The sequence below is a fragment of the Sciurus carolinensis genome, chromosome 10 (assembly GCF_902686445.1).
Source record: "Sciurus carolinensis chromosome 10, mSciCar1.2, whole genome shotgun sequence".
NCBI classification, from domain to species: Eukaryota; Metazoa; Chordata; class Mammalia; order Rodentia; family Sciuridae; genus Sciurus; species Sciurus carolinensis.
Genome location: NC_062222.1, coordinates 139,656,764 through 139,677,221, shown reverse-complemented (window position 1 = coordinate 139,677,221; position 20,458 = coordinate 139,656,764). Strand labels below are relative to the sequence as shown.

At 54.5% G+C, this 20,458-nt stretch overlaps 1 protein-coding gene across 2 annotated transcripts; it reads right to left on the bottom strand.

Moving 5' to 3' along the window:
• Positions 1-377: 377 nt before the first annotated feature.
• On the bottom strand, positions 378-18,886 carry Nelfa (negative elongation factor complex member A). Of its 2 annotated transcripts, none has more exons than XM_047567478.1 (11): positions 18,407-18,880; positions 7,934-8,105; positions 6,415-6,576; positions 5,074-5,163; positions 3,619-3,749; positions 3,463-3,532; positions 3,207-3,295; positions 2,461-2,572; positions 1,493-1,767; positions 1,270-1,369; positions 378-1,168 (listed from the first exon to the last, which is right to left on the bottom strand). In XM_047567478.1, exons 1-11 carry the CDS (start codon positions 18,614-18,616, stop codon positions 984-986), a joined length of 1,596 nt encoding a protein of 531 aa, XP_047423434.1. In that variant the 5' UTR covers positions 18,617-18,880; the 3' UTR covers positions 378-983. The 2 variants fall into 2 exon arrangements, with proteins under 2 accessions (XP_047423434.1, XP_047423435.1); XM_047567479.1 differs by having other exon boundaries at positions 1,000-1,168; positions 1,458-1,767; positions 18,407-18,886.
• Positions 18,887-20,458: the final 1,572 nt, after the last annotated feature.

Sequence of the window (20,458 nt, the reverse complement as noted above, 5' to 3'; positions counted from 1 at the left end):
TGCGCTTCTGCCCCGGGGGGCTCCCGCCTCTGCCTGGTGGGGAGGAAGCTAGGGAAGCCCTGGGAAATAGGGAATGCTGGACGTCCGAGGGGGATTCTGATTTTGGAAAATACATTTTCTTCCTTCAAAAATAATTTGGTTCCCAAGTTCCCATTCAAGGTGAAAAGATCTGGAGGCAGGGGCACTCCTCTCCCAGCCCCGCAGCTGGCCACCGGGGCGGTCCCAGGGCCTTCTACTTTCCTCGGTAGGGCCTATGGCCACGGCCCATGCCACTGGAGCGACCCTCATGCTGACACCCACCCCAGGTCCAGGTGTCCTCGGGTTCTCCCAGCCCTGGCCCCTGAGCAGGGAGCTCAGGCCTGAAACACAGCTCTGTGGGCCTTCTTTAGAAAAGCTAGACTTTAATCACTCAGTATTACAATGAAAGTAGGTACCCAAAGACCAGTCTTTTATATCCACAGCTGTACAAAAGACATACAAAACTCCCAGGCAGGCGCTGACGGAGGGCAAGGCCCGCCGTCTCCCTTCCTGGCATTGCCGGGGCAGTCCCCCCACCTCCCAGCATCTCCAGGTACCACCTTTGGTCCCCTCAACCTTGTGGGGCAGGGCGTGCACTAGCGGGGGAAAAGCCCTCACACTCGGTCAGTAGAATTTCTTTTAAGAAAAAATAAAAAAGGTAAAAGTCTAACAGGCACTAAAACTGGGAAGTTATAACTTTCTTGGTTAACTTTAACATTCAAAAAACTCTAATATTGAATCCAAAAAAGTATCTTAAATCACACAAAAAGTAACCCATATTAATATAAAAAAAATAAGCCCAAAACACCCCAGAGAAAAGATCTAAAACTTAAATAACCTGGGGCTCCACAGCACTGTGGGTGGCTGGGCACAGGCGTGTACCCCCTGGCTGCTCAGCCAAGCTGGAAAGCCCTTGTCCCTCGGAGCCCTACGCAGTCAGCGCCGGTGGTAGGGGCAGGTGGCCCTCAGGACACATTGGTCATGGGCTTGTACTTCTTGAAGCGTGTCCACTGGCCTGTGGCGTAGTTCATCTCAAACACGGTGTCCACCAGCATGGTGGTGCTGCCCTGGCCGTCAGCCTTGGGCAGGTCCTCTGTGTGCTCGCTCAGCTTGATCTGGATCACGTCCCCTTGCTCCTGGCATGGGTTCTCTGTGGAGGGCAGAGGCTCCTGGACAGATGCCTGAGGCCAAGGAGCCCACCCCCAGCCCAGCCGGGACACCACCCAGTCCCAGCCCCCACCCCACACACACCTCGGGAACCAGCCATGAAGCCCAGGATGAGGGCTTTCTCGGGCCGTGTGACCTTGTTGGCGGTCTTGAACATTTCCTGGGCGGCAAACATCTGCTCTCTCTGTGGGCAGGAGGGCAATTTGGGTACCCAGGCCCCCCGAGGTTCATCTCCCACCCCAACTGCAGGTGGGCAAGGCTGTACCACCTACCTGGCAGCCCACAGGCCCTGCCAGGACCCACCTACCGTGAGGGACAACTTCTTAGGCTGCTGCTGGGCAGGGGGCTGGGCCTGTGGGACCACCATGGCCACCGGGGGCGTCTGAGCGGCTGGGGCGACAGCTGGGGGCGTGGTGGGCGTCAGGGGCGACGTGGGTGCTGCAGGTGTGGGCGCAGCAGGACTCAGGCTGCTATTGTACATGGGTGCCCTCTGCTTAAACTGTGCCGGCAGTGTGGGGCTCGGGGTGCTGGGCTCCTCAGGCGGCCGGGTGGCCTGCAGGCTGGTTTCCCGGGAAGATGGTGCTGTGGTGGAGCAGCGCTGGTGAGGCTGGGATGGCACCCCACACCCACACCCTGGGCCTGTGCCCAGCCCCCACTCCCCACCTGCCCCTGCCCCTGCCCTCTGAGCCGACAGCTCAGCTCTGGTTGCCAGGCCCTGACCAACGGACACCCCCAACCCACCTGCTCTGTCCTGCTCCTGCAAATGACAAGCAGGCCTCCCTGGCATGAACCCTGCAGGCCCCGCCCAAAGGGGCAGAGCCTGCAGTCCAAAGCATTTTTGGATCCTCACAAGTGGTGGGACTCTGCTGGGGTCATGAGGTATCGGTGACAAGACAGGCTGCCTGACCTGCGGCCTTTCTGTCAGTCCTGGTGGAGCCAAAGCCTAAGACCAGGTGAGCGGTCCATTTCCACCTTCCTATGAATCTTCTAAAACTCTGGGGCTGAGGGTGCTATTGCTGGGCCGTGTCCATCTGGGAAGAGTCCTCAGTCCCTCCTGCCCCTAAAGCACAGCCAGGAACAGCACACAGCAGCTGCCTGCCCGCCTGCCTGCCTGGGGTTTAACCAGCAGAAGCTAAAGGATGATGACAAGACAGATGTCCTGATGAAGAAACAGGACGTTGGGCCCTGGCAACACCATGCGGGCAAGGCTGCCTCCCAGGTGGACAGAAGAGCCCTTGAAGCCTCAGGGCCAGAGGGGCAGAGAAGTCCACTCACCTGGGGGAGCCTCGGAGCTGGGGACGTAGGAGGAGGCTGGGACCACGCTGGGGGTGGAGGGCAGGTAACTCGTGGAGGGCAGTGCAGGCTCGCTGTTCAGAGACCCAAGTTTCTGGAAGACAGTGACCATCCCTCCCAGCAGAGGCCTGGGTTCCAGGTGCCATTCTCGGGCCTGGCCCAAACCTGCACTGCCCGTCACCCACCTGGCACGGTGGGCAGAGCTGCTCCAGGCTGCAAGCCCCAGCCCCGTCACCATCCCTGGGCCCTGAAGCCCCCTTGGCAGAGGAAGGGCCGAGCAGCTCCCACTCAAGGAGGCCCCCAAACCACTGTCTCTGGAGGACGGCAAGGCTGCCCTGCTACGCGTGTGCACCGCAGGGAAAGGCACTCGTCTGAAGCTGCTCCACAAGATCAGCTTGCCCTCTTCCCGAGAACGCCCACGTCAGCCTTCCCAGCCTTGCGCCTCTCTGGCCACATCATTCCAGACTCTGGGTGATGGACCCCACTCACTCCTGGCAGGACCCTTACTCCAGGACACTGAGACATAGCAGTGAGGAGGTCCCCAGGCAGTCCCTCCAGGAGTGTGGCAGGTGCTCATTCCAACTGGAGCTGATGGCTGGATCAGGGCCCCTAGCCCACGCTGCCTCTCACACGAACACACACATTCTCCGACAGAACACTGGTGGCTAACCTTCAGAACAAGAGCATGCCACGGGGCTATGTCCAGCTGGGGAGGCGCGGAGCCCTACCTGTGTGGACACCAGGCCAGCTGCGTAGTCCGGGGTGGCGTTCTCCACCACGGTCTCCTCCTTGGCTGGCTTTTCCACCACTTCTGCATCTGTGGAGGAGCCACAGTCCTTGTGAGGAGCCCTGGAGGCCTCCACTGGCTCAGAGGTTCAAGCAACCTCCACGTAGGTGACCCTGGTGCTGTAGGGACTGCAGCACAGAGCTGCCCAAAGAGGCCCTGGAGCCTCCCTCCAGTCCCAGTGGTCGCCCCATACACACCCAGAGTCTTCCTCCTCCTCTTCGCCTCTCGGCCAGCACCGACCATATCCAGCTCAGAGATGTCAAGCAGCTGCCAAGACAAACACAGCTCCGGGCTTGCTTATGGCACGGGGGAGGAGGGAGGCTGCACACAGCGGCACCAGGGTATAGGCCTACCTTCACACCCCTTTCTTTCCGCAGTGGGGTCCTCGAAGGTGGGATGGGGGTCCGGTTTCCAGCAGGGCTGAAGACACTCGGTGTGGTAGGGCTTCTGAAGGGTGCCTGCTTCGGGATGCCTTTGAGCGGGGCTGGGGAGAGGACGGTGTCTGTCAGTAGCCAGCAGAGATGCCCACAGGAGCCCGACACCCTCTAAATACAAGAGGGTGGGCGGGGGCTGCCTTGAGAGGACCACAGGGAGGAGCGGGTCTCCTGCTGCTCTTCCCATGTTCCGCCGAGGCTGTTCCTGCCAGCACCACAGTGGGGGACAGGTACTCAGCTCAGACCCTGCTGGCCCAGTGACACCCCTACAGTGGTGAGCCCGGGAGGGCTGAAGTGAGGGGAGAGGACAGCTGGCCAGATGAGTTGGAACCCCAGTCTTGCAGGGCAAGGGCCACCTGGGGACACTGAACTATCCTGGAAAAACAGCAGCGCCTTGACCTCTGCCACGTTTGCCAAGAACGCTGAGCACAGACACCCCACTTGGCCAGGGATACCGAGCCTCCTGTCAGCAGAGGTGGAGTGCTGGCCTCTGCTTCCTTCTCGTGCGCTTCAGTGCAGAGGGTCACACTCACGAGAACTGTCCTCTCGCACTCCTGACCAGGTGCTGCACTGCTGAGCCCGGCAGCTGTCCACACTCCCTGCTAGGCAGGCTGCCCTCCAGCACATAATCCGGGCTTGGGGCCAAGCAGCACCCAGTGAGTTGCATGGTTAGAACCCTGGAAGGGTGGACATGACTGATGGACAGCCATGCTATCCGTCCCCCCAAACAGGGGCAGTCCTGCCCTCAAGGGACTTGCTCAGGGGAATGGAAGCTGGGGTCTGGTCAGCAAGGTGGAGCCCCGTTCATCACGGGCAGGGCTGCGCCTGCGGGGAAGGTCGTCAGCCCTCACCCAGCTGCTCCCGCCAGGTCCTGGGTGAGAGCTTTGGGATTGTGGGCACTTGGTAGGACAAAATCCCAAACAAACTGAACAGGGCAGCAGAGGCCCTGGAAGGGGCCAGCAGGCTCCCTTTCTGCCCGGGCGGGCGTGCTCCCTGGCAGCTCCCCAGCGCAGCACAGCAACTAGTAATCCCTCTGGTCAAGCTCTCGCCCGACCTGCGAGTGAGTGCGCAGGTCAGTGCAGATGCTGGGCCGCAGCACCGCGGGGCTGCCACGTGCCTGCCAGGCCACTCACCCCGTGGTCTGTGCCCCGTCCTACCCACCACAGGGAACCTGCAGCAGGACAGCGCTGGCAAGCAGCAACACTGCACTGGACACCACCACAGAGCAGAAGAGCCAGGCAGGGCAGCCCCCTCAGCAGCTCAGGAGTCCACGCCCTCCTTTCCTGCCACGTGGGGAACGAGGAAAGTCACTTCTTTCAGGTTGCCCCCTCCCACTGGGAAGCAACAGGGCTGACCGGTGGGCATCTGGCTTACTTGTGGTGTCCATCTTGCGGAGCAGTCCCCGGCCCTTGGCATGGAACGGCACCCCTGCACTCCTCTTCAGCTGCTGTGCCGTCTCGGTGGCTGTGTGGAGAGGGTCATGTCAGGCCTCTTCGCAGCGACAGGGCCTCTTGCTCCATGTAAATCACACCTCGGGAAACGTGAGCCGTGGGAAGGCCGAGGGCAAACACCACAGCCAGGTCTTCCGTCAGGAACGCCCGGGATGTGCTCCTAGGACATGCCCAGCCCCAGCCTCCGCGAGGGAGGAGCAGGGCTCTGGGGGTAGAGCCTCCCTACACTCCCCGAGCAGTGCCTGAACTTAACAAAGAACAGGGGCTCCCCGGCTCGCTGCCCCGCTCAGGGTGAGGAGGGAGAGTGCCTCGGCTGCCCTGGCCAGAGCCAGGTTCTGCTGCCGACTCCTGGAAGGTGGGACCCGAGAGACAGGCAGACTCTAAGAGCTGCACAGTGGCCAGAGTCTCTGCAGAGTCCCCACAACTGGGTTGACCCCAGGACACTGCCTCCTCCAAGCAGGAGTCACAGCTGAGGCAGTGAGAAAACAGGGCACCCAGGTCTGTTACTATGACGATTCCACGACCACTCACAAGCTTACTGAAATCTGTGGTTGTGGTTGTTTTTTACTGAGGATTGAACCCACGTGTACTCTACCACTGAGCTACATCCCCAGTCCTTTTGTAAAAAAAATTTTAGATGTTGAGATCTTTATTTTATTCATTTATTTATATGTGGTGCTGAGAATCGAACCCAGTGCTTCACACATGCTAGGCAAGCGCTCTACCACTGAGCCACGACCCCTTTCTTAAGGTTTTTATTTTGAGACAGGGTCTAAATTGCTGAGGCTGGCCTTGAGCTTGCACTCCCCTACCCCAGCCTCCCAAGCTGCTGATATAGGTGTGTCCCGTGACTGGCTCAGGTGGCTCTGTTCTGTTCGAGACAGCACCTGGCTGTGCTGCTCAGGGGCCTTCTGCTTCAGTCTCCCACGTGTCCCCTGTGCCTGGTGTGAAATCCATGCTTTGCGACTGGACTGAAGTGGTCACTCCCCACTCTGCCCAGCAGGCACCTTGCACACACTTCCACCAGCTGAGACAGCCAGACGTCTTCACAGCTGAAGAGCAGGCGGCACACCTGCACCGCTGTGGCGTGGCAGCGGGCACAGGTTTCATCCCGCCAGGTCAGACACCAGACCTGGAGACGCTCACGTTTCTGACACATGCTTTCAGAAGCTCCTCTCTGAACAGACAGCCTAGGACCCAGGGAGGTGAGTGAGGCCTGGAAAGCAGGGACGAGAGCAGGCACCAGGCCATGGGGTAGACTCACACTTCTGCAGCAGCTCCGCCCGCAGTGTGGCACTCTTGGGCTTCCGCTTTAACTGAAAATGCTTCACAGGCGGGGTGAGGGGTCCAGCGAGTGTGGTCAGGGCGTTTTTATTCAGGTACTGGCATTCCAGGGGCAGCATGGCGGACGCCTCACACTCGCCCACTGTGGAGAGCCCCAACCCGGTTAGAGGCCCTTTCTCAGGGCGCTGCACCCCCACAGACCCGCTTCCATCCTTCAGCAACGCTGCCTCTGCTCTGGTTTTAATTCCTCTGTGCCCACAAGATCCCCCTGGATCCAATTCCACCACCCCAGAACCAAGGTCATCAATGTGGGCCAGGCAGCAAGGCCGGGCCTCCCACCCAAGGGAGGACCTCACCAGAATCTCAGGCAACACTTTAGAAACAAAAGCCCCTGGAACAGAGGAAAGGGTCTGCGGGCTGCTCTGCTGCAAGCCCCTGGGCCTAACAGCAGACCAAGGGCTGGCTGCAGACCCTCGGACCACGGATTCCTGCGACGTGTGCCTGTGCAGCAAGAGCAGGTGGGGTACGGCTTCTCGGGATTCCCCAGGAGCCCCATCAGTGGTCTCTCTTGGAGACTGCTGAATCCAGAGACTTACAAAACTCACTGCCTGAGTCTATGTGGTCACCAAGGGGTCCAAACTCAAGGAAAAAACTTGCGTGTTGGGGACAGGAGCACCTGCTGCCCCAGCTGGTTACATAACCACCCTGAGAAAAGCACAGGCAGCCCCTGGAGTTTGCTGCCCTGGGCTCCTCCAGCTCCCTCCACCCCCAGGGAACCCAGCAGGGCATGTGTGCACCTGGGTAGCCCATGTGCTCAGTGTCTGTGGTGTGCGCAATTACAGGTCAAGTGAAAACCTAAAATGCCAGAGGCTTCCCAGCACAGGTGGCCACACAAGTGGCTGCTGCGGAGCCACGCCTGGGCCAGGTAACCAGCCCACCCATGTCTCCAGCCACAGCCCTGCCTGCTGGCACTGGCAGTGCCCCTATGGAGCACAGGACATGGGTTTGCTTCTCAGGGGCTGCAGTTCCCATTTTTCAAAGGAGGAAGGATTCTGAAGGGATGGATGTTCCTTCATTGCATGCTCCTTATAACTACCTGCAAACACTTTTTTTGTTTGTTTTTTTCTTTTGGTACTGGGGATTGAACCCAGGGATGATCTACCACTGAGTTACACCCCCGAACCTATTTATTTTTTATTTTGAGACATGATCTTTCTAAGTTGGCCAGGCTGGCCTGGAATTTGGGATCCTCCCGCCTCAGCTCCCAGGTCACTGGGATCACAGGCGTGCGCCATGGACAGCCACGGTACAGTGCAGAGGCTGTGGTCCACTGCTGCAAGGACAGGCACAGGTCAGGCAGCAGCATGTGGGCATGAGGTGCACAAAGGTAGTGTTCTGGGAAGCACCATGTACACACAAGCACACTACTGCCTAACAATCCAGTTCCTTCCAGAAAATGTTTCTCTCCTCCCAACACAACATAAGGCCACACTTCATACCCTTTTCTCTAAGTTCTCCTAAAATATCTTGAACGTTGGGGTTCTGTTCCTCAAGATCAAGGTTAAGGGACCCCGTGTCAGGAAAGGACTTCAGAATGTCAGCAACCATGAGGACCCAGGGGTCAGAGTCCAAGGTGGCGAGCTGGATGATCTCCATCAGGGCATCCTTCATCTGTGGAGAAGAGAAAATGATGAAGCACAAGCCAGCTGAGCCCACATGCTGGATCCAGGAAAGTGGTCTCCACCTGTGCACTTCACTTTCCCCTGAGGCCTCTGGGTGAGCATGGGGCAGCCAGCCTGGACGGCACTCACCCCTCAGGCCCATGCTTCCTCCTGGGGCTCCCTTGCCCCAGCCCTCACCCCACCCCAGGGCCACCCACTTCCCTGGGCTGCCACAGCTTCTCCCAGGCAGCAGTGGCCCAGCTTGTGGAGCCTCCCCACAGAACCCCAGCAACTCCTGGAAGCACCAGGTTCTCTGGGCCCGCCTCCTGCCTCGGGGCCACCACCACTGCCACTTAGGAAGTCTGCATGGAACATCTCAGGTATGAAGAGCTGGGCCCAGGCCAGCAATGGGTGCCAAGGTGGGCAGGCAGCCCCATCACTCCTGCAGGGCCCACGTGGATGATGAGCTGGCACCTGTTATCCCCACCAGCCCCACCCAACTCACCCTGCTCAAGATCATGGACACAGAGACAGATGGCCACATGACTGAAGTGGCTAGTGCACATGCAGGCCAAAGACCTCCACGGTTGCCAGGAGAAAGAGGATGGCCTGTGGCCTGTGACAGTGGGGCACCTGCTGCTGAACTGCTGTGGTTCTAAGCCACATTTTTAGAGCAGCCTCAGGAAACCAACATCTACCGAGAGAGAAGACCGAATGATGTTTACTGAAAACGGGGGGAATAAAAGAAAGAAAAAAGGAGATTAAAAACAAAAGACCACTTCCTCGACTGGATTCCATACCTGCAGACTCTCCTGGTAAAGTCTGTCTTAGGGGCGGCCTGAGAACAGCCTCCTACAGCTCTGGAGCCAGAGGCACACACGCCAGGCATCAGTCACCTCAGAGTCTGCCAAGGGCCACTTCCTGGTTCAGTGGTTCCTTCACTGTGTCCTCCCATGGTAAGGGGTGAATGCTCCCTCAGTCTATCTCCAAAGGGGACTCAATGAGGGCTCCACCTCCCAGCACCCCACCTTGGGGCAGGTATGCAGCATGAGGCTATGGAGGACAGAGGACATTGTGGACAGCAATCCATGAAGACAGCACCTGGAGGTGGTGCTGCTGCAGGGAGGCAGCTGGAGGGCGTGAGAGCCACCTGCAAGCAGGCACCTGGATCTTGACTTCCAGGCTCCAGAGTGTGAGAAATGAATGTCTGCTGTTTAAGCCTCTGAGTCTATGGAAGGGTTGGCTCTCCTCACCTGCAGGTTGTGCATCCAGGGATTGTCAACCACAGATCAAAAACATTCTTTTTTTTTTTTTTTTTGGTGGTGCTAGGGATTGAACCCAGGGCCTTGTGCTTGCAAGGCAAGCACTAAAAACATTCTTAAAAATAAGTGTGTGGGGGGCTGGGGAGATAGCTCAGTTGGTAGAGTGCTTGCCTTGCAAGCACAAGGCCCTGGGTTCGATCCCCAGCACCCAAAAAAAAAAAAAGTGTGTGGGGCTGGGGTTGTGGCTCAGTGGTACAGCCACTGGCATGTGTGAAGCCCTGGGTTCGATCCTCAGTATCCACTGACATCTAAAAAAAAAAAAAACCTTTAAAAGAAAAGAAAAGAAAGTGAACAGGCCTTTTTTTCAGCATCATTATTCCCTGAACAACGAGAGCACAGCACAACCCTATCGGGAAGTGTGAGTCTCCTGGAGACAACATGGGACACGCAGGAGGACCACAGCCCGAGTTCAGGCACTACCCCACTGCAAAGGGCGACCCTGTGTGTCCAGCCACCAAAGGGCAACTGCTTGTTTTGGCTGCCACTTTCAGAAGGATGACCCTCAACAGAACCCTGCTGCGGCCACACCACGGCGCTCTTCCTGAGCACGCGCCCCCTATGCCAGGGGCTCAGGAAGAGTGGGCCAACAGCATCACGAGTGTGGGCTGCAGCCCCTGCCAGGAGGGCCCTGAGGCTGGCACATTTCACAGGTGTGTGAGCGGGCGTGTGGGCACATGTACTGGCACACATACCAGTAAGAAAAGGACAGCAGCTTCATCAGGTTCCTGGCTGGGGACCCTGGATTCACAGCACAGAAAAGAAGAGACGTCCAGTCTAACAGCAAAGGAACAGTGGATTCTGACTCACCAGAGACCCCGACTCCAGCAGAGCTACCGGAGACTGGAAGGAGAGGAGCACACGAAAGCAGGCCTGATGCTCTGGGCCTGCTTCCAGTGCCCCCAGTGGCAGAGCATGTGCTTCACGAACAAACCAAGATATGTGTGTGTTCCCCCCAAAACGTGAAGAGGTGCTTTACCAAAAAAAGATCTGAAACAGGTTTCTCAGTGGATGAGACAACCACAGCTGGTGCGTCCTTCCTGCTCACTCCGCAGCCACCCTGACCTCCATGCTACCTCGGCTAGCTCAGCCACCAGCTGCAGGAAGGGCTCCGCCTTCCACGGACTCTCAGGAGCTGGTGATCTCACATACTGAGCAGCCAGGGCATAGGCACGGCGGTTCCCTCTGCAGCCTGCTCTGGTGCCCACACTGAGGAGCAACTGGACTGCTGTCACCCAGTGCTAGCACCCATTTCCTCAGAGTCCTTCAGATGCAGCCCATGCTTCACCCAGGCAGTGCCTGGCTACCTGCAGGAACCACCCGCCTCACTTGGCAAGACTGTGTTACCATCCCAGGACATAACAGAGCCCTAGAGAGCAGGACCCCAGCCCACTGCGGCACCCCTCACTGCACAGTCTTCCTCCTCTCCACTGGCTGAAAGCTGCTGCTCACTTGGCTCTTAAGAATAGGGATGGGGGCAGAGCACTTGCCTGGGTTCCAACCCTGGTCATGCAAGAAAGCAAACGAAACAAAAAAGCCCCCATAGATACATCACAAAATAACTGGTTCTGGGATTTCACCCAGAAACAATCATAGTAGGTCCTACATATAATGGTTAATCTTTTTTCTTCTGTAGTACTGAGGAGTGAACTCAGGGGCACTTTACCACTTAGCTACATCCTCAACACTTTTTTTTTTTTTTTTTAAATTTTGAGACAGGGCCTCACTAAGATGCTGAGGTTGGTCTCTAATGTGTGATCCTCCTGACTCAGTCTCCCATGTCATTAGGAGTACAGTCATGTGCCAGATATTCAGGTCAAACATTATTCTGGGTGTGTGCGGGAGGGTGTTTATGGATGAGATTAACATTTGGACTAGTACTGAACAAAGTGGACTGCTATCCTGAATGTGAGTGGACCTCATCCAATCAGTTGAAGACCTGAATAAAAAAGCAAGGGAGGGCTGGGCCCAGTGGTGCACACCCGTAATCCCAGGGGCTTGGGAGGCTGAGACAGGAGGATTCAAGTTCAAAGACAGCCTCAGCAAAAGCAAGGCACTAAGCAACTCAGTGAGACCCTGCCTCTAAATAAAATACAAAATAGGGCTGAGGACGTGGCTCAGTGGTTGAATGCCCCTGGGTTCAATCCCCAATATCCACCCCCAGAGTGAGGGGGGTGCCAGGTAAAGTGGTGCACACCTTCAGTCCCAGCTACTTGGGAGTCTAAGGCAAGAAGAGTGCTTCACTTCAGTAATTCAGGCCAGACTAGGTGACCAAGAGAAACCCCATCTCAAAAAAGGGGGAAAAGAAAAAAAGCTAGGTAAGGTAAGAGAGTGTGCCCTCCTACTTGACTGCTGGAGGTGGACTCTCCCAGCCTTCAGACCTGGGCCTTCCTGGGTCTCAAGTCCTTGGCACTCCTGGTTCATACTGTGCATCTACACACCCTGCTCTCTTGGAAGAATCCTATCACACTGTGGAATACATCCGGTCAAGTCACCTCATCAACTGGATCTATGGTCCCTTGCAGAGAGGATTAATTCTCAGGGTGATATTCCTAATGTGCCAGACCCTTATATAACTGAAAAAAAAAAAAAAAAAAAGGATAGACAATGGAAGGAAGATGTTTTAGAAAGATTTTTTTAATGCAAAAAAAAAAAAAAAAGGTTTTCAGAAAAGTGTATTGTTCAGAATAGCTAATTCTTTCACAATCTAAGTAAATGAGGTCTTTGTTGTCATTTCTTACATATTGGCAAGGTCCAAGAAAGGAGGAAAGAAATGCATGTGCATATATACATACATAGAAAGCAAGCCAATATGCCTATCCTAATGCTAGACAAAACAGACTTAAGGATAAAACAAATTTCTGCACATAAATCCATGGCTCACTTCACCAAGCAACTCTAACAACTCTAAACTTGCATGCACCTAATAACATAGCCCCCAAATACATAAAGCAATGGTTGACAAGGAGGAATAGACAAATCTATAATCCTCATAAGGGAGAGATAAATATATCCTCTCTGAATAAAAAAAAACCATTAATAGGGCATGATTAAGCAAATTTGATCTAATGAACATGTATACTAAGCAAAGGATCTAAATGAGAGAATAAATGTGTTTCTGAAGCTCATCCACAAACATTCACAAAAACTAACCATATATTTTGTCATTAAACAAATCTCAAGTTTCAGGCAACTGAAATAATTTGAACTCTACTTTCTGATGAGAGCTCAATACAGTTAGAAATCACTAATAAAAACATAACTAAAACCTGTTGCCCTTGAATGTATAGAAATTGAGAAACATTTCTAATTTATACAGGAGTCAGTGAAGAAATTATCATAAAAATTAGAAAATACTGTAGCTTGACAACAGAAAGTATCATATATCAAAACTTGTCAAATGCAGCTGGACACATGCCTGTAATTCCAGCAGCTCAGGAGGCTGAGGCAGGAGGATCACAAGTTCAAAACAGCCTTAGCAACTTCCCAAGATCCTGTCTCAAAAAAAAAAAAAAAAAGTGTTGGGGATGTTGCTCAGTGGTTAAGTTCTCCTGGGTTCACTCCCCAGCACCAAACAAAACAGAATAAAATTTGGATGTAGTTAATGTAATATGAAGAAAATTTATGGCCTTACATGCATTTATTAGAAAATAAAGAAGGTGCTGGGTATGGCTGCCCACCTGTGATCCCAGCTACCTGGGAGGTCAGTCTCAGCAAGTTAGACCCTGTTTCAAATTAAAAAAAAAAAAAAAAAAAAAAAAAAAAGGCTGGGGATATGGTTTAGTGGTAGAGCACTGAGCATTACTGGGTTTGATTCCTAGTACCAAAAATAAATAAATAAATAAATAAATAAATACAAATAAAGAATGTGCCAGGCCCAGAAGACATTATCACCAAGCTTCACCAAACATTTAAGAAGAAATAATTCTATTATTAACACTTACAAAGAAAAGGAAAACAGCAAGGCACATGCCTGTAATCCCAGTAGCTTGAGAGACTGAGGCAGGAGGATTGCGAGTTCAAATTCAGCATCAGCAATTTAAGCAACTTGGTGAGACCCTGTCTCTAAATAAAATATAAAAGGGGCTTTGAGATGTGGCTTGGTGGTTGAGCATGCAGGGGTTCAATCCCCAGTACCAAAATAAATAAAGAGAGGAAAGCGGAGGATGCATTATTAATCATTTTTTGCAGGCAGCATTCCCTCAACACAAAAATCTGACAAAGACCGTCTGGGTCTGGTGTGTTACACTATAGGTCAATTCTACTCAGGAACGTAGATACAAAATTCCTACACATAATAGCAGGACAATGTAACCCAGTAACAGAAAATGACTAACTTCAGTTTACCTTAGGAACACAAGGTTGGTTTACAATTAAAGCTATCCATCAAGGTGATCAATTACGTGTAAGTATTTTAAGATTTGATAAAATTAAAAATTCACTTATAATCATACCCATTAGGATGGTTATACAATAAGGGTGGTGTGGGAAATGGAGTACTCAAAACCCTCGGGGATACAGTGGTGGTGCTACCGTGGAGGACAGTGTGGAAATTCCCTAAAACACGAGGCAGACTGACCGTGTGACGCACAGTCCCACTCCCAGGCACACAACAAGGAAACAAAACCCTGCATGTGCATGCTCACAGCAGCAGCCACAGTGCCAGGAGGTGCACCAGCCCCCAAGCCCATCTGCTGCGCAGTGGACAAACACATGGTCCATCATGACATGGAACACCACCCAGTACAAGAGGAGCGCAGCACCAACACCTGCCGTGACAGGAACCAACCTTGGAGGCACTTTGCTCAGTGAAAGGAGTCAGATAAAGACCATGAACTGCTGCCCTCCCAGCACTGGAGCTGAGCCCGGAGGACGCATGTTCCAGGTCAGCCTGGGTGACTGAGAAACTGAGTGCAGAACAGAAAGACAGGGATGCTGAGGCAGGAAGGTCACAAGAGCGTAGCGGGGTTCAATCCCCAGTTACACAAAAACCCAAAGGGGTGCTATGTGTTGTATGATTCCATTTATGTGAAATGTACAGGAGAGGCAGGTCTCGTTTGGGACTAGAGAGGAAGAGGACTGTGGGGAAGTGCAACAAGGACAGGGTGCGGAAATGTTGGTTAGGATAATCAACTCTCTGAATCACTAAAAATCATTGCACTCAACATCTTCAAGGCTGAACTGCATGGCATGTGAATTGTACCTCAATAAAGTGGTTAAAAAAAAAAAAAAAAAAGCTGATAGCTCGGCATGGGGGTGTAAGACTGTAATCCCATAGGCTCAGGAGGCTGAGGCAGGAGGACTGTGAGTTCAACGTCAGCTTCAGCAACTTAGGGAGGCACTAAGCAACTCAGTGAGACCCTGTCTCTAAATAAAATACAAAAAAGGGTTGGGGGTGTGGCTCAGTAGTTAGGTGCCCCACTTCAATCCCTAGTAATAAACAAAAACAAAAACTAATTCAAGCTGGGAGTGGCTGAGCATGACTGAGGTCCCAGTGCTCAGAAGGTTGAGGTAGTAAGCTTCACTTGAATGAGTTGGAGACCAGCCTGGGTGTCATAGTTTAGACGTGAGGTGTTCCCCAAAACTCAAGTGTGAGACGATGCAAGAAAGTTTAGCAGCTGGGGAGATAGCTCAGCTGGTAGAGTGCTTGCCTCGCAAGCACAAGGCCGTGCGTTCGATCCCCAGTACCGCAAAAAAGAAAGTTTAGAGGTGAAATGATCAGATTAGAGAAGCTTTAACCTAATAGGTTCCTTAATCCCCTTGAATGGACTAACTGGGTGGCGACTACAGGCAGGTGGGGTGTGGCTGCAGGAGGCAGGTCACTGGGGTCGTGCCTTTGGGGCACACATATGTCCTGTTGAGCAGAGCTTTCTGCTTCATGGTGCCATGTCCTGAGCTTTCCTCTTCCACATCTTTTGATGTTCTGAGTCATGATGCTCTACCTCACCTCAGGCCCAGAGCAATAAAAGTCAGTGGTCTACAGAATGAACCCCTGAATCCATGAGCCCCACAAAACAAACACCTCATTTACAATTAAGAGAATTAAAAAAAAAAAAATCCCTAGTGATAGAAAAGAATTTCCTTGGGTTGGGGATGTGCCTCAGTGTTAGAGCACTTACCCTACAACAACAACAAAAAAGAATTTCCTTGATCAGATATAGGGTATTTCCGTAAGAAAACAGGAAACAAATAAACAAAAATCTTAATGGCAAACCATTCAAAGTTCTCACTGTGTGATCAGAAATAAGAATGTACAAAAGGTTTCTGGTGACTAGAGAAGAAAAGATAACCATATTAAGTTCAAAGAAAAATCAAGGTTCTACAGAAAAGTATTGCAATTAATGATACTTCCAACATGTGTGTGATTCAAACTCATTATCTAAAAGCCAACAGCAGTTCTATATACCAATAATAGAAAATAAAATTGTTATTAGTAGATAGCTACAGGATTTCATGTTAATACACTTTCACTTCAGAAGGAACCAGGTGTTCATAAAATTGGTCTTAAGATCCCAACAGGCTGTTATGTATGCAACCTGAGAAGCGAAGGTACAGCCTGCAAAGAAGTGCAAAAGCCAAGAAAAGGCAAGACATTCCCAAGGAACAAAGTGGGAGGGTCTGCCCTGCTTGTTAGCTGCCCAGAACTGACTGGGCATTGACTTAGTGAAGAAGCACAGCAACACACAAATGCTCAAGAGCAAGGCCGAGAAACAGACCCACAGCAAAAGTGACTGTGAGGACTGACAGAAAAGGACAGTCACTGCAATCAGTGGCGCTGGACCAAGCCCATATCTGTGTGAAAATGGTGAAACCACTTCCAGCTTCACCAGCGGCTCAAGTCCAGACAGACTGACGGCTCAAGAAGGGCACGGTGGCACAACTCTACAAGAAAAATGGCTGATGGGGTGACCTTCCCAACAGGATCAGATCAGCACCCAGAGGGGACAACTACAAGAGCTTCTGTCCATCCACAGATGCAAGTCAAGCCCCAGCTGGGAGGCGCAGGACCCTAAGCAGCTGGACAAGGATGGTACCCAGCATTTATTAAAACCTCCATCTGCTACAAAGCAATGAAGAAAAAGACAATCAGGGAAAAAAGTTTTGATGTTCAACCAAATCAGTAATAAGGCATATACAAATTAAACAATCTAGTAATATTTACACACCAACAGAAGGACACGTTTTGGGGAGGAGTACAATTTGATACGACCACTCTGAAAACAACCTGGATAACCCTAACTCCCCCACAAGCCTACTCCTGAATACTGTACCTAAAGAAATGCCCCTGACCAAAAGTCATGTTGGCGACAGCACCACTCCCAGGAGCAGGGAAGCTGGGCAGGGCCTAAGCGCCTTCCTGAGGTGGAAGGGAGGGCATGCTGGGTGCCAGGAAGGCGCACCACGCACGAGTCAGCCAGGCGCCACCGGGGACACACGCACACTAGGTTCCAATTAGGCGAACCAACTCGACGGTTTCGGAATGCGTACTGCCAACCCACCGCCCACCCCGGGGTAGGAGGAAAGTTCCCGATTAAGGACGGGGCTTCTGTTCACCTGCTGGAGGTTACAGGAATTGGTCCTGCTGCCATCAGAGTTCGATAGACTGAATGAAGCACTTAAGTGCCTTACAGCTCAATAAAGGCTGCAAAAACCCAACAGCAGCTTGGGATGTTCACACCACCGCGGTGCTTCCACACTGCACGCAGCCCTGCACCCCAACGCCGAGGGAGACCAGGGGCCAGGTCTCCAACACCCACACCTGGAAAGACGCCTCCGCGGGGCACCTCCGCCACTGATAGGCCTCCCCGACCCGGACCCGCAGCGGCCACGCCCACGCCCACGCCCACCCCCACCGGGGACGCTGGCGGCCCGAGGGGCGGGCGTAGGGTCAGGGAGGGGGAAGCCGGGGTGCGGCGAGGGTCGGTGGGGGGGATGCCGGGGTGCGGCGAGGGTCGGTGGGGGGGATGCCGGGGTGCGGCGAGGGTCGGTGGGTGGGATGCCGGGGTGCGGCGAGGGTCGGTGGGTGGGATGCCGGGGTGCGGCGAGGGTCGGTGGGTGGGATGCCGGGGTGCGGCGAGGGTCGGTGGGGGGGATGCCGGGGTGCGGCGAGGGTCGGTGGGGGGGAAGCCGGGGTGCGGCGAGGGTCGGTGGGGTGGAAGCCGGGGTGCGGCGGAGGGTCGGTGGGGGGGATGCCGGGGGGCGGCTGAGGATCGGTGGGGGGGAAGCCGGGGTGCGGCGAGGGTCGGTGGGGGGGAAGCCGGGGTGCGGCGGAGGATCGGTGGGGGGGATGCCGGGGTGCGGCGAGGGTCGGTGGGGGGGATGCCGGGGTGCGGCGAGGGTCGGTGGGGGGGATGCCGGGGTGCGGCGAGGGTCGGTGGGGGGGAAGCCGGGGTGCGGCGAGGGTCGGGGGGGGGGATGCCGGGGTGCGGCGGAGGATCGGTGGGGGGGAGGCCGGGGTGCGGCGAGGGTCGGTGGGGGGGAAGCCGGGGTGCGGCGAGGGTCGGTGGGGGGGATGCCGGGGTGCGGCGGAGGATCGGTGGGGGGGAAGCCGGGGTGCGGCGGAGGATCGGTGGGGGGGATGCCGGGGTGCGGCGGAGGATCGGTGGGGGGGATGCCGGGGTGCGGCGAGGGTCGGTGGGGGGGAAGCCGGGGTGCGGCGAGGGTCGGTGGGGGGGATGCCGGGGTGCGGCGGAGGATCGGTGGGGGGGATGCCGGGGTGCGGCGAGGGTCGGTGGGGGGGAAGCCGGGGTGCGGCGAGGGTCGGTGGGGGGGATGCCGGGGTGCGGCGGAGGATCGGTGGGGGGGATGCCGGGGTGCGGCGAGGGTCGGTGGGGGGGAAGCCGGGGTGCGGCGAGGGTCGGTGGGGGGGATGCCGGGGTGCGGCGGGCCGAGGCGAGGAACGGGTGGGGGCGGCGGCCCTGGCGGGAGAAGCAGCGGGGTCGGCGGATGAGCAGGCAGAAGGGGCGCGGGCGAGCGCAGCGGGCCGCCTCACCTCGTCCACTGTGCGGCGCGGGAGGTGCAGCGTCCCGAGCAGCAGCTTGAGCTTCACGGCCGACGAGAGGCGGTGGAAGCAGAGGCGGATGTTGTCTATGACGGCGGCCGTGAGCAGGGACGCGATGCTGGGCGGCGCCCACAGCTCGTCCGTGGCGCCCAGCTTGTTGTGCAGCCACAGGCCCGTGTCGCTCTCCCGCATGGACGCCATCTTGGGGGCTGCCGCGCGCCCGGGCCGGCATCTTATGAGGACGCCTACGCGCCCCCGGCGAGGACCCCCAACATGGCGGCGCCCGCGGGCGCGGGGCGGGGCCTTGGGCGGGCGAGCGAGCGCTACTGGTGTAGGCCGCGCCTTCGGGCGGCTTCGTGGCGAAGCCCGAGAGCTGGAGCGACGGGGCGCCGCGGGGCGGCTCGTCGGCTTCCGTACCGCATCATGGCGGCGCCCGCCCCTGCGCCGGCAGATGACGTTTGCCGAGACGCCGTCGCGCCGCGTGACGCCTAGCGGCGCTGGCCGTTGCCTCGCGTTCCGCCTGGCTGGCGCTGAGAAGAAGTCGCGCCGGCCAGCTGAGGCCCGGCCAGTTGTCTTCCAGAGCACCCCGCATTCGCCCAGCCGCCCCACGTGACGTGACGGCGTCAGGTGTTCAGGAACTCTGGGAGCCTGTCACAAAATGTAGACATGCCAAGTTCAACGTGGGTCTGTCATCCCAGCGATTTGGGAGAGCGAGGCCGGAGAATGGCAGGTTCGAGGCCAGCCTGAGCAACTTGGCGAGTCCCTGTTGTGAAATAAAAAATACAGAGGCCTGGGGTGTAGCTCAGAGGTAGAGCGCCCCTGGGTTAGATCTCTAGTACCATTAAAAAAAGTCAGACTTCATTTTACTGCTTTGGGGAGTGATGCTGGGCATCAAACCCAGGGCCTGAAGCATGTTAGGTAAGCCCTGTTTTGTCTTCTAAAAAGCTGACACGTACCCGTGGTCCCTGCTAATCGGGGTGTGATACTGAGACCAGGAGTTCAAGGCCTGCCTGGCAGCCCGACTGTAAGGGGCTTTTTTTTTTTTTTTTTTAAGTATTTACTTAATTCTGAATATCTGCGATCTTGATGTTGTCTACATCTGTGGTGACAGGTGAAAACACAAATAGATGCTGCTGCGCATCTCTAGGCTGCTCCACTCTTGGTGATGTCAAATTGGTAGTTTGAACTTGGCAATGGTGGAAGAATTTACACCTTGAAAATGGGCAAATGCTACAAAATCAGGGCTGGACTGATACTTTTGTTGATTGTTTAGACTTAGGAACGTGACAGATGAAACTTAAGCGTATTTGTCTATATAATACCTTATGAATAGCACAAAAGATAGTTGAGAAAATATTTCTTCCATTGAAAAGACTCAGCAAGGGAATTTCTCTCATCCTTGATTAATGTGAAGTTCTGACATAAGTGGGGCTGGTGCTGAAAAATTTCAAAAATCGTAATTTGGAGGTGAGAAATAGTTTAGTAGTTGATTACATCAAATTTGGTGGCCCTGATTGGAAAAAGTGGTTTGGGAGATGACTCCACTTGTCAAATCATGATTGAATTGTAACCATCAGTTGGCTGAAATGTAAATCATTGTTCACACAGAAACCTGTGTGGGACATTTATGGCAGCTTTATTTTTATTTGTAGCCCCAAACTTCAAGTACTCACAGTGTTTCTGGCTATAATCATTTTGCAGGCTTTTCCAGAATATGTGTACTCAACGTGTCTGAGTCTTTTGTTTTGGACCTTGATGCCAGTTCTGGGGCATTAGGAAAAGTTGTTCTAAACATCTGGCTTAACAAAGATGAGACAGGCCACTAAGAGGTACTATTTGCAATATCAAGAAACAACAGCATATTAATATTTAGGATAGACAAAAGGAATGCCTGTAAACAATGACCAAAAAACAGGAGAGGACTAGAACTGTGGCTCAGTGGTGGAGTGCTTGCCTAGCATATGTGAAGCACTGGGTTCAACCCTCAGCACCACATACAAAACTAAAAAAAATAAAGTTATTATTAAAAAATTACTTTAAAAA